Source organism: Harpia harpyja, chromosome 10 (assembly GCF_026419915.1).
Source record: "Harpia harpyja isolate bHarHar1 chromosome 10, bHarHar1 primary haplotype, whole genome shotgun sequence".
NCBI classification, from domain to species: Eukaryota; Metazoa; Chordata; class Aves; order Accipitriformes; family Accipitridae; genus Harpia; species Harpia harpyja.
This window is the reverse complement of record NC_068949.1, coordinates 21,008,184-21,022,159: the sequence shown is the minus strand read 5'-3', so window position 1 is coordinate 21,022,159 and position 13,976 is coordinate 21,008,184. Positions and strand designations below refer to the sequence as shown.

The window sequence follows — 13,976 nt, the reverse complement described above, 5'->3', positions numbered from 1 at the left end:
GACCATATGAAATAGTGTAGCTGACAATTGCCATGCATAGACAGAGAGAAAAAAACCCTCTGCCATGACATTCCTTTATGATTAAAACTTTGTTACAAACCATGAATGAATTATGGAAAAGAAAGCTGGAAGAAATCATACTGATTAGGCGAAGGACTTGGATAAAATGACATTTCTGAAACCCTTATATTCTAAAGGATTATTTACTGTCTGCTTACAGAACATCTTAAGTCATTTTGCAGAGGGAGTCAGTTTCCTGTTTAGCGCAGTGTTTTTGTAAGCTAATGAGGGCAAAGCGTGAGCCATAGGCAATGATGCTGTGATATTAGCTGTGACAGGGAGCTTGATCATAATTATCTTAACGAGGATAGGGTTAATTACAGTGGAAACTTAAAGTTTTTTCTGTTTGAATGAGGCAGCGCTGAATACGTTGTGATGTTATGTCGGTTTGATGTGACTTTGGAAATTGCAATGGAAATCTCTTGGCAACACTCGCTCACCTCTGGGAGCAGAGTGTGAGCCCTGCAATGAGGTAACTGAGATGGTACCTGTGGGTGAGATAATGGGCAGCTTTCCTGTCATTAGAGCAGGGAAAAGCAACCTGCAATACACCTTAGTGATGTTTATTAGCCTTTTGAAACTAGGGAAAACAACTACTTGCTACTGCCCCTTCAGTGCTGGTTGTATTGTGGTGATAAGATTGTGTGTTTGTTTTAACATACCAATATCCGGAGACATTTTTTTCTGCTGTGAACTATGACAAAACAGTGTAGATTTAATTTTAGACTGGTTCTCTTTCTTGGGGGATTTCCTGCTTTTTATACTTGTCTCTTAGGGTGTTTGTGTGCTTCTTGCTATGCTGTGTATATATACGCACTCCTCTCCTCTTTTGTAATGGGCTCATAAGGAAATACTTGGAGTACATTAATATAACTATCTCACCCTCATTAAAAATAAAAAAGCCAGCATTTTGTACTTATTTCTACCTCAGCTTCTAAAAAATGCTTTCTATATACTAATTCATGATTGCAATCCTTTCTTATCCCCCATCTGCAGATGGGAAATTGAGGCACATAGAAGTTATGGGACTTACTGAAGTTTGCACCATAAAATCTATTGTGTGCATTGTACTTGAAACTTTTAAATTGTGGAGTACAACTGCTGGGCAGTATTTCATTATACATTATGTTGGTAAAGATTGTTGCCTTGAATTTAGTAGCTAGTACCACTGAATGACAGCAAACACATTTTTTCCTTTTTTGTTTCTTTACCAACTGTCTGACCAATTTTGGTTTGGTGCCATTTTTTTTTTCTTCTGTTTAAGATGAAAAAATAAGAATTCTGTGAATAGCAAAATAACATATGGCTGTAGATTCATGTTAATGACTACACCCTCTCTCTGTACTGTGGCAACCCCTGCCATCTCCCTGGACTCTGAATTTAGGTGATTAAATCACCAAGTGCACACTGCTCTGATGACAGGAAAACAACAATTAATAAGTAACCCCCTGTGTAACACGGCTTCTTTTTAACTGAGCAGCTAATAACATTACATGGCAAAAATTATCAAAACCAGACAGGTGTAAGGAGATTTACGCACAATTTTCTCTGCCTATCTGTGAAGCTAGTACCCTTGTGTTCAGCCCAGGCTCGTGAAAGAAAGCCTGTTTCAATAGGCAACTCCCTCTAGTGTTTCAAGGCCTTTTGTCCCACTTCATGGCTTGTCATTTTGTTTTATGCCTCCCCTGCAGCAGTGTTGGATGTGTGCTTTCTTCTCCTTGCCAGTTGCCAACCATTTGCTGATTCTCATGATAAGAGTATTATATTTGCATAACATAACTCAGGAACAATGTGTATTTTGATGCTGACACTGACCAGAGCCCAAGCAATGTTTTTTCACAAAGGACCTATTAATATCCCATAAGGCTCTGTGGTGTTGACAAGGAGGTGGCCTTCTCTGAACTCCTTTGGCAAGTCAAAGTCTTACATTGAAATGTGAGGTTTGGAAATAATCCACTATTTATATAATAAAGAGTATTTAAGGGGAATTTGCTAAACTAGGTTTGTCAAATAAACTGAAATGAAAACTCATAACAGCTTGATAAACTCACTGCTACTTCCTCTGGGTTATTTTGCCTTTTAAAGGTACTTGGGGGAAAGCACTGTCTGAAATGTTTGCTGATCTCTCTTCTGATCTTGACTTTGGGAAAACCAAGTCTGTTGCGACCCTCTGCTGAAATAGCTAGCTTAATACAGCATGCTAGCACAGCTCTTAGTGGCGTACAGTTGATGTAGGCTGAATCGAGTTTTTCCGAAACAGCTTGTTAAAGGCAAGTGCAAAAAGTGCGACTGTTACTGTATAATGTTTATAATAGAGGCTTTTGTTCTTTCAGCTTCAGAAATTGTAGTCTCAATGCATTGTAACAATATAGACATGCCATAGGGTGTAGGCATGGCAAATTTTCTTCAGGTCTGGCTGCCCAGCATCAAAACAGCATTAGTAATAGTTGTACCTCCCTTTCAGAATGCCAAGTCAACAGACTTTGAGGGCTCTGGAGTCTGTGGACTGAAATACACTGTTTCAGTGCTGTGCAAATGTTACTTGAATATTCATAGTTTAGTGTACTGTACCCAGTGTAAAGGTCATGGCTTGATTTCTTTTGGTTGTTTGAACCCTCTAACTGTGATTTATAAGTGGTCAGTAAGTTGTATCTACAAAAGCAGTTATCTTGTTTTTGTTGGACAGATGAATGTTAAATTGTCTATTTTGAAACCCATATACTTTCTAATAATATTTGTACTCTCCTCTAGTAGTAGTGCCTGTAGAACTCTCTAACAGGGACCTTGGCTGTATTTTGATCTTTGCCAAAAACTGGGGAGAGGGTGAGGAAATCCCCTCAGTATAAATGTCGTTGGAAACTGAATAAATAGTATAGACTGCATCTCCCTTATTCATCACATTTTATAAAACAGCCAGGAGATACAGTGATGATCTTCCCACTGGTAGGCATAGTAGATCAGCTGTCAAGTCATGCAATCTCAGCATTTCTTTAGGTGTCTGGTAGGTGAATGAGCTGTGAATGCGTGTCTGTGCGTATGCTCCATATACCATGTGTCTTAGTTGATTAATGTGTGGGGGTTTTTTCCTGTTGGAATGTGCAAGCATTAAGAATCAAGTTTTGAATAGATGCCTTAACAAGGTACCAAAGTGTTCTTTTTAGTTTTTTTCCCTGTACTTTGCTATCAGAGGAATGAATACCTTCAGAATCTTGTTTATTTATAAGCCATCATCAGCACTTCCATGTTGTGAAATGCTCCTTTTAAAGCTGCTCTCTGCAGTCTGACCTGTGGCTTGACAGTGGGACAGTAAGTTCAGAAAAGAAAGCAAATGCCTTTCCTGTCTGGAGTAATTCTGTATTTTATTTTGTAGAGAACATTTTGTTTTGTTTGCAGGGACTCAAGAAGCAAATTAAGTGGTTAATAAAAAGAAAAAAACCCATCCTTTCTCCATTTCCTATTATTGCATGTAAGGTAACTGCTAAGAAATGATACTTGAAGTTGTATTTATTATTGTTAGCAGGGTATGATATTTCTTGGCAGAAATGATGGATGACAACTTAAATTTGTGTCCAGGGAATGAAGGTGAACTGTGACAGAGTTATTTATCTTGGGAATGGAGGTTAGGGTCAGGCGAGGCTGGGTGCCTGAAGGCACAAGACATTGACAAATTCATCCTGCAGGCCCCATATCTGAAGCCTTTTGTTTTGGATCCTGGCTACTCACTAAGTGACCCCCATCCTTCATCCTGCCAGCATGTGAAGGATGTGTTGCAGTGCCAGCACTCCCCTTGCCACTAATGCTTGTCATTCACTCTTCTGACAGGCCCAAACCAAAACTATTCCCACTCCTGAAAGGGAAGGTTAAAATATTTATTTCAGCTCATAATGGCCTCCCTGATTTAGTGGAGTATCATTTTTCCTGTTGCCTTTGTCGTTTGCAGGTCACTAGAAGGACTGAAAACATTCAGTTACTTGGAAGAGCTGATCCTGGACAACAATCTACTTGGAAATGACCTTCTGTTACCCAGGTTACCCCACCTCCATACCCTAATGCTCAACAAGAACCAAATATCCTTTCAAAGAAATACCTGCAAAATGTCAAATGAGTTTTATGTGTCAGCCAAATTAAAGTATGTGAAATATAGTTCATGTGCAGACAAAGCATTCTCTCTTTTGGCACCTGGAATACTTCATAGTAATTTATTATAGGTCATTCATAAATGAAATGCACCATTATATCTTCCTGTTGCTCCATTTTAGTGAGAGATCTAAGTTATGGCTCTGAAGAAATCTTTCTAATAGATAAAATAGAGAAAGAAAATAATGTCAGTGCTACCACTGTGCAGCTGTTCTTGTGTTTGCTTGGGGTTCTGTTGCAGGCTGACCTCTAGTGGAATAGAGAGTGCAGTGAAACGCTATTAAGTTTTTACACTTTAAATAGCTCTTAAAACATTAAAGTAAAATAAAAAAAAATTTAAAAAAACCCAAGAAATGTAATACTTTTCTCTATGTTAATGAAGTTGGTAATATGCATAATTTGGTAGCTGCTGTGCAACCGCACTGTAAAAGCAAGTCACTGTATTCTCGGTGTTCCAACTCTGCATAAAGTCATATAAAATGCTGTCCAAATCAAGGTCTTAATACATTGAAGTATTTAGTTGGGTGGTTAAGTCCATTCATAGCCAATCAGTCACTTCTACATATGCCTGAAGTTAGTGCCTGCTTAAGTTTATTCAGAATAAATATTTCAGCATTTGCCTAAGTACTCTGCTGAATCAGAGCCCCTAGTCTGTAGGCTTATAGGTAATGGTCTGCAAAAACTAATTATCTGCAAGGGCTGGGCATGGACTTGATTATTAAATAATTTTCCTATACTTTGACCTTTCTGGAGATTTGAAGATGCATAATAATATGGTTTTATAAAAGTGAAGGGCGATCAAATTGTGGCCGAAAGGCCAACTGAGGCCTGCAGAGTCCTAGAGCACAGACCATGAAAGCCCTCTCCTTGTAATTGCAGTGCGAGGACAAGGCTGCTCAACTGCAGGCTTTTATTACAGACAATGTAAACAGAGAGCAATTTACCTCCTACTAAAGGAAAATTCTCCTACCGAGGAGAATAAAAATAACTGCAGATTCTACGATTTCTGCACTTATTTTTGACTCTACAAATAAATAAAAATCAGCAGAGCAACTTTTATTCTTGGGGCCCTGGAAATTTGCCAAGAGTGTCTCTTGAGCAGTAACGATCGTTACCGTACTAGGTATTTGGCTAGATTTCTGGTTAAATGCCAAGATTCTGTGGGTTGGATATGAGTAACTGGTTTTATTGTTTGCTGCCATGGTAAAATCTGAACTGGGCATGCTTTGATGAAGAATGTACAAGAACATTTTTGCTGATGCTATGGGTGGTGGTATGTCTGGTGCAGCGTATCTCCTTCTACAAGGCATGAAATGTAAATTTGGCTGTAAGACCCAAAAGCATGTGAGTATATTTGTCCTTTCTGGGGGTGTCAAGGAGGAGCTTTGCACTTCCCAAAAGGAGGGCGGGTGTATTGCATAAGAGCTCGGTGAACAAAATCAGATGGGAAAAAAGTATCCTGTCAGTAGTAGTCTTTAAAGAGTTTCTGCTGGTCTCACAGACATACTTGAAATACTATTGTCAAGTGACTAAGCTCTCAAAGTCAATGATAACATGATAAGAAGGATTTGATTTATCCTGGGATTTTTTTAATCAGTCTTAAAACTATGAAGTTAGAGCTTTGAGATATTGTAGTGTGTTGCCAGTAATTTAATAGAGGAGTTGTAGAAATGTTTGTAAAACACCTAATGTATACAAACTGCCCAGAGAAGGAAAAATAACCACTGTCCATCATTAACGTTTTTGAGCCCTAGGGAGTAGTTATTTCTTGTAGGGAAGATACCGCAGTCTTCAGAAGCACAGAGACTTTCCGTATTTCTCCCTTCAATGTTGACACCATATTTGAAAAAGGTCTCTTTTGAACTTGAATCACTTCTTTTAATGAGTGATTTCTCTATAGAATTCTTTGAAAAACGTTCAAATAAGAATGTACATTTAATAGAATAATGAAATACATTACAGGAAAGATTGTTTAGTATATGACAGTAGGACTACAGAAAGGTTACAAGTGAGCAAAGAATACGGATCTGAAACAGAACTCCGATGGTAGAATATTACCATGTATACATAAATATATACATATGGAGTGAAAGAGAGAGGTGAAAACAAACAAAAAGCCAAACTGACCCCTGTGAAAAGTGGAATAACATCTAAACTTTAAAACTCCTATGCGAGCTTTCCTGGATATCTCTTTGTATTACTGTACTCTTTGCTATTTCTGTCCTTTTATTTTGGCTTCATTTTGATCCATATCCTGTTTTGATAGTTCTGATAAGAGCTTTCTACTCCTTTTACATGGTTCACTTATTGTGTAGTGTTGTATATGTAAATAACATTTGGCCCCTCCTAACATAATGTCTGGATACACTGTACAAATGTGAAATCTTATCTCTAAATCAGGTAAATACTTAGAAGAATCAGCTAATATTTTTTTTCTTCAAATAGTGGTTGCATATTTCAGTTACAGTTAGGCCACTATCAGTTTTCCTACTAGAAATGGAAGAAGCAAATTTAAATATTACTATTTTAAAAACAGTTTCCTAGTGTTATACCTCAACCTTTCTGTAATGTGTAATCTGTTAAAAATATATTAAAATACAGTCTATATAGCTGAAATACATAAAGGATAGTTATCAACATTGTGCAGTATTGGACTACATGTCTAACATGCTTTTTTATGTGTATAGTATGTTTTTACAAAAGTCTGATTTACTTTGGGAAACATATCTTAGTTTCACTATCAGACACAATGGCTGGCAGAAAGCAATACAGACTAAGATGGATGGGTGGTAGGTAGGAAGTTGATTTTGGAGGAGGACTCATGACTGCAATCACCTATGCTTGTAACGGGAAGCCTCATTTCTCCTTTTAAGTGTGTTCACTAGATACTAAGAAACAGTCAGGAAGCTTCTAAATAGATTTATTTCTCTGTGTGTGTTATAGCAGTGTGAGGTTTCATGGCTTTTCACTGTGCTGATCATGGCTGGTGTCACAGTGCAACTATATAGTATAGACATTTCAATTTCCTTTACATTTCAATCTTTTTTGTACTTGTTAAAACTACTCAAAAGGGCAGCAGTGATAGTTTGTCAAATATATATACCTGTACGCTGAAAATTAGATGGTGTTCTCTGCCTCACTTCATAACAGACAAGTCTGATAACAAACCAGATCGGTGATTCTCTGAAGTAAAAGCCTTATTTCTTTACTTAGTCCAGTGAGCTAGTCATCCATTTAACATACATTCTATACACTTCTGAAGAAGTGATACCAAAATTAATTTAGAATAAAGGTGTTGAATGTAGATGTAGAATGCAGACATTGAATCTAGGTCTAGGTTTTGAATGGTTTAGAGGAAAAGCAAAATATTTCATGCCATAGAGTGGGAAATCTAGAGCTGGGCAGAATGCCCATAATGGTATATGCATTACTTATGGCAAAGGCAGTTTTCAGTGTGCTTCACATCTAAGGATTATATGTTCTTGAGTCTTTGAAAACAGCATATATCGAGTACCTCAACTGAAGAATGTACAATAAGTACGTCTGGTATAATCTGTCTTCACAGAGGTCTCATTGTAATGCCTAACAGTTATGGATTTGTTTAACCCCCAAACTGTACATGCTAATGTATTTTGCCTTTGTTCTTGTTCCTACATTGTTCTGAAGTGCTTGAAGACCTAGAAGTCCCAGTCTGACCAGAATCTCATTATGTTAAGTGCTCAGGACATGATGTTTAGATTGAGTGAATATGTTAAAGGCATAAATTGTCTCCTATTATGTACAGATCCCTATCTCCACTAAGCAAAGATCTAAGCTGAAATGCTACAGCAGTCTTCCCGCCTATACTTCTGAGCTCTCCACTCCACAATGGCAGATTTGGCTAAATCTGAGTGTGGCTTGTTAGAGAACCGCAATACCTGATGAGACAAAAATCTTTCTTCTAGAATAAAGTGTACCTGAAGTAAAAATTAAGTAAATCATCTACGGATGATACGTCCGTTAAGTAAAATACCTTTGGAAGAGGGAGACAGTCTTCAGTCCAGGTGATTCCTTATCCTGTTCTACAGCAGTGCTTGGACCAGTTCAACTTAAAAAAAATTGGCGAGCTGCTACTTTATTCTTAATTGTCTTCATGTTGCCTTGGGAACCTGAGCAACACTTGGGCAGAATAGTGTTTAAAAAAAAAATCCAAACAAACCCCAAACTTTGAAAGAAAAGACATATGGTTTCGGGATGGACCTCTCTAGGGAACCAGAAACGTAATTTGATTGCAGGAATAGAAACATTCTCCTTTTTCTCATGTTTGTATACCTAACAACATTGAAACCTGGTCTTCAAATCTACAGCCTTAGAACCATGGGCTTTCTGAAATACCCTTAAAAGCATTGGCAACTCCAGCTACACAGAGAAAACTAATGCTGCTCCAGTAGGCACGATGGGATTTTTTTTTTTTCCAAGTATTCAGTATGCAGGAAGCTCTCCATGAGGTGTATGGTCTTAGTTAATTACCACCTGTGCTGCACCTTTTCTTTCTTGAGCAAAGTGGTTTTAAAGTCAGTGAACAAGGCCCTATCTGAAGGCCCTGTCTCCCTACCAGATAGGGTTCAGGACAGAATGTGGCATACAAACGACTATGCGTGACATCCTATTGCATATAGAGAAGGGGAAGACGTATACTTGCATATTGCAAGCTATTTCTGTGGTTATCCAACCTTGAAGACCTGGTACATTCTAATGGAAAAGCATTCAGGTGGCAAAGATCTTTTCACACTGCATTCAGAGGAGAATTGGTAACTTCTGCTTTAAGGCTATTTGCCTGTGGAAGAGCTTGTGATTGCTACATCATGTTTGTGATAAATTTAATTGAAGCAAATGTTTCAAATGGGAATAAATATAGGTACCTTGCTCATTTATGACTCTGGTAGAAGTGCTATCCAGCTGTTTTAATGTTAGGTTGATTGCAGCACCTGCATAACAGATGGTTAGTTGGCAGAAGACTTTTGAATGACAGTTTTGGGTCTTTCTACATGGCAGTCTGGAATTCTGTGTGATATTTCTGATATTCTCTATGTAGGTATTTCAAAAATATTTTGAATGTAAAGCTGATTGCTCTTTAGTTTGTCTCTTTGCTTCCAAGAACTTCCAAAAGCTGTAATCACAGGAGGTCATTAACATGAAAAGCTCTCCTGCAACTCTTTTGGGGAAGTGGGATGGCTAAAGATTTGAAAAGGCTAAGTACAAACTTTTTGAATGAAAACAGTGGAGCATCTTGGAAAGCACTGAGAGAGAGAACAAGAATGGTTACTTATAAAATCAATATATTTGAGTGTGTGACTAGTAAAAAGAACTGCTGGCAGAGAAAAAGGTTACAGAAAGAAAACCCAGATACTCTTGCATACTTCAAACTATATGCAAACTATAATTGAGTCGTGAGATAGGAAATATGTGTAGGCTAGTTTGTTTGGACAGTTATATGTTAGCATAGCATTTGTATAGAGTTATATAGAATAATTTCATTTCGAAACTGTTAGCAAAGTTTGTCTTTCTGCATGGGTTTGACCAGCTGACCCTGAAGAACAACCATAAATATGGTTATACCAAGAATACTGGTAAGAGAGGAAACAGTATGGAGTTTGGGGATGACCAGCATCAGTCCTTAGTATTTAAAGGAGCTGGACCCTTAAATTATGCTCTGTAAAGGATTCATGCAGTCTGTGCCCTGGAAATCTGCTGCAGGGACTAGTGAAAAGACACAGTTAAAAAGACTCCTGACAATAGAGGTCTGTGTCCTGGTTTCAGTATTAAACCACGTTAAACCACGACAGTCTGGAATAGTGGAACATGTGGGACATCATCTAGTAGTTTCTGTGTGAATCGACACAACCTCTGAGAAGTATAGCAGAATGGTCTTTTTACTGTGCTGGCTGTCACAAGACACAGCTTAGCATCAAAATGGCTGTTCCTGGTTGTAAGGTTCTCCTAAAAGTGACTAAGTGAAATGGCATTATACTATCCACTCAGAGTTTACAACTTTGACCTTGTTCAAATGTAATATTCCCTGGGGACAATTTAACTTTGAATCACACCAGTTCTTCCTTGGTAGTAGTCTTGAATGCTGTGGAACTAATCTTTGAAGAGTTTGTAAGGGGCCATAGTCCTGACTAGCACTAGAATTTTAATCCAGGCTTCACGATTTTCTACAAAACAAACAAAAAATGTTATGAACTTGCATAGTCCATTAATTCTTAGCCAGAGAAGGGAGATGCATAATTTGCTTTGTGCTTTTGCTTGTTCTTTTTGCCTTCAGGAGAACCTCCAAAGCTATGGTATTGGGTACCATATAGTGAGTGAAAATAGGCAAGTCGGAACATACTTATTTGTGGGATATTTTTGGTTGCGTAAAACTTGCAAAAAATTACATTGCTCTGCAGCTTACCTGGACCCACCATAGTACTATATTTTCCAAGTAATTCTATTGCTAATGTCTCAGTGTTGCTGGTAGCATTTGTTTTTCTGAACAGAAAATACAGTGACATGGTTGCCTATGCTTGTGTGTATGTATGCTGTGAACAGTCTACTGTAAATATGCCTGTATGGTATACATAAGTGTAACATAATGAAGAGGCTTAAAAAAGTTTATCTGACTGAGAGATACCCAGTTCTTGTAAATGTTTCCCTAATTTAATACTAGAAATAGTGTAAGAAGTCAGTATAGTCTTCTGATGAGGATGAAATTTTAAAGTATGTCTAGTATGTTAATTATTCATGGAGGCCATGTTGTGTTTTTGGAGAGGACCATTGTTGTATAATTGCTGAGAATTAATGTTTTAGCTTGTGAGCTAAAGAGCTGAAGAGTTTACAATTTTTATTGTTGCAGATTTTTATTTTAGTCAACGTCTGTTAGAAAGAGAGGCATTAATAGATTGGTAATGATGACATTGTTGAATTAGGAGATGGATTGCTACACTAAGGCACTTTAATTGTCATAACAGTGACACTTTAAACCAGTTTTCAAACAATAGACTATAGTGTAAGTATTCGCATCACTGTTACATATTCACCTGGTGACCAGTGACACTGTCTTCAGAAAGATCAGTTCAGGGCTGTTGTCACACCGCTTTAAATAAATAAATAATTTTTCACTAGCACTGTCCATGGATTTAATTGTGGCTTTGCTTTTTGGAGAGAATGGAGCTGAAATTGGTCTTAGAAATGGCACAGCAGGACTTTGCAGCTCTTTGGCTCTGATTGCACCAATATGGCACTCCGTAGGCTGCAACAATAAACAATAAAAAGGAAGCTGGCAATAAAATTTCAGACTTGCTTTTGATTTTCTCCCTCTGTATTTTCCTAGCATTGTTTTAGAAAGACTTTACACTTTTGGTGGCATCGTATAGTTCCAGTATTGTGATTAAAATAAGTATATGACATGCTAATTAACTAAACAGTATGCTAGAAGTGCACCATGACTTACGACTCATCTCTGAGAAACACTTAATCATTAGAATTTGAACAGGATATCATTTATTTTTTCCTACATGCTTTGTAAAGAATCACTGTGGTGGCAGGTGGATGGGGCTGCTTGGGAAAATAATCTATACCTTGCATTTTGTTTTGTTTTTAAGAGGGATGAGACAAGATAGTTAAAGTCCCAAAGAGCAGAAATTTTAATTATTTTATTTATGATATAACTGCTGATTCTGGCACAAAAGATTTGACTATCATAAGCCACAGGTTGGTTTGTTCTCAAGTGTCACTGGTGTCCTGTTATTTTTGGGCTGTCCAAGCCTGCAAAGCTTCAACCTTTCTGTGAATTAGTGACCTTCTACTTTTGAAGTGATTATGTCCAATTCTTGGGGTTTGTCCTGTGCACATGTTTCTGTTTCAGCTGAAATTGAAATAATGCTAGGATGCTAAATATCTATTTCAGTAGAGGGAGATGAGTAAATGATAACAGAGAAAAGGTCAGGGGAGTCACACAACTGTGCAGTAAGAGGTCTGTGCGTCATTCCCAGTTATCCTTGCCCGAGATAATTTTTAGGGGGGGGTGTTTCTGCATTTAAAATCAGTGCTCAGGGTTTAGATATATTAGAATCTAGACACTAATTTCCAAATTTGGGGAGATTTAGATTTTTGAGATGCAGATTATCAACTACTGTTATTTACCCAAAACTCTTAGTGAATTTGGTGTCTCTCCCTTTTGCTTTCCATAGGACTTTGATGCATAGTCTTACACTTCTTGCAAATCTAAGCTGATGCTGCTCTTCATCATTGCATATCTAAATACATTTTTATATTTACCCCTAAGTCTGCATGGTCAGGTAGGAGTTACAATATGTCATACTCCACATTCAGCAAATTGTTGGGGAGAAAAGCTTCTACCCCAGAAAAAGCTCTACTGAATTGACAAGGAAAAATTCTGCATGTTTACTCCATAGAAGCAGCAAAAAGGTTGGGTTTTGGTTTGGTTTTTTTGTTTGTTTGTTTGGTTTGGTTTTTTTCTCCTTTCAATAGGAAATGGCCAGATACAATCTAAGCCTTGCAATAGCTAACCCCCTGTGTGTGACTGCTGTTATGGAAATAACTGTCTTTTGTAATAATAAACTATTTCTCTCAGGGAACCTTTTTTGCAACTAAGCAGTCCTGCAAGAAATTAAGTGTTTCTCCTGGCTGAGGGAGGGTGCCAGATTCAAGCACTTCTCTAAAAGCCTTAGGAAATTTTTAAAAAGCCTTTCACTTGAACATGTGTGGAAAAAGTTTGTGACCTTCCCGTCACAGTCACATACTTCCTGAAAGAGCCATGAAAAAGTTTATGTATGAGCTTGAGGTCCAGATATGAGAAAATGAGAATTAGCACCAAATTTTGGTTGGGAATTCATCCTGGCTAACAAAGATGATTTATATTATATGGTGCTACAAAAAGAATTTTTCTTAGGGTTTGGCTGATTACTTACTGGCATATAACATTCCATAATGTGGCTTTGCCAAATCAAAAGTTAGTCTTTTTACCTTTTAAATTAATTCACAGAACTAATTTCAAACCCTCATTTTTCTCACTCATGCAAAATATTTGAGTATGATTCCTCAGACCTTATGGGACAGAACGTGAACTATGAGTGTAGATACATTGATTTTAATATATTAAAATTAGTAATTTTCAGCATGATCTTCCTGTGTGTTTGGAAATAAAACAAAATTTCAGGCTTACAAAAGGAAGACCACATTTTTAACAATGAAGCTGCTCTTTCCATTCTGTATTGCTTCTGTTGCCCTTAAGATATTGAGGTGAAGAAATAAAGTAAATTCCATCAGCTAAAAATAACAAAGATAACAGAAACACATAAATCAAGTATAAATAATAGCAACACAAGTGAACTGAGGATTTAAAATAATAGTTGTGGTCTCTAACAGCAGGAGTGGATAAAAACAGAGCAATGAAATGCCCTTTAATGGTTTTGAATAATTATTCCTATTGTCTAAGTCAGTCAATTTTTAAACATTGAAAACTTTTTGCATGCATATGCGTGGCATCTTTTTTGAGAATCAGGCTTTTTTCTTTGCATGTAAATTGAAGTAAATAAGAATGTATAGTTTGTGTCTTACAGACTGTCACACTGTATTTTAACAAAATGATTTGCTTTATTTGATCAGTCAACAGGGTGCAAACGGTTGAATATTGTTGTTATGCGTAAATCTAAGCTGTGATTTCCAATATTGCAGTGGTTAAAAGACAGTTTAACCTTTGTTTACTTGTTTGTTTTAATATAGTTTACAATATT

General features: G+C 37.2%; 1 protein-coding gene across 1 annotated transcript in view; it reads left to right on the top strand.

The window, feature by feature from the left end:
- The window catches only part of LRMDA (leucine rich melanocyte differentiation associated), a 715,410-nt gene that overhangs the window by 384,375 nt on the left and 317,059 nt on the right, over nucleotides 1–13,976 (top strand). The window contains exon 3 of the mRNA XM_052798650.1: nucleotides 4,001–4,127. Coding sequence (XP_052654610.1) covers nucleotides 4,001–4,127 — 127 coding nt within the window. The remainder of the gene's footprint in view (nucleotides 1–4,000; nucleotides 4,128–13,976) is intronic.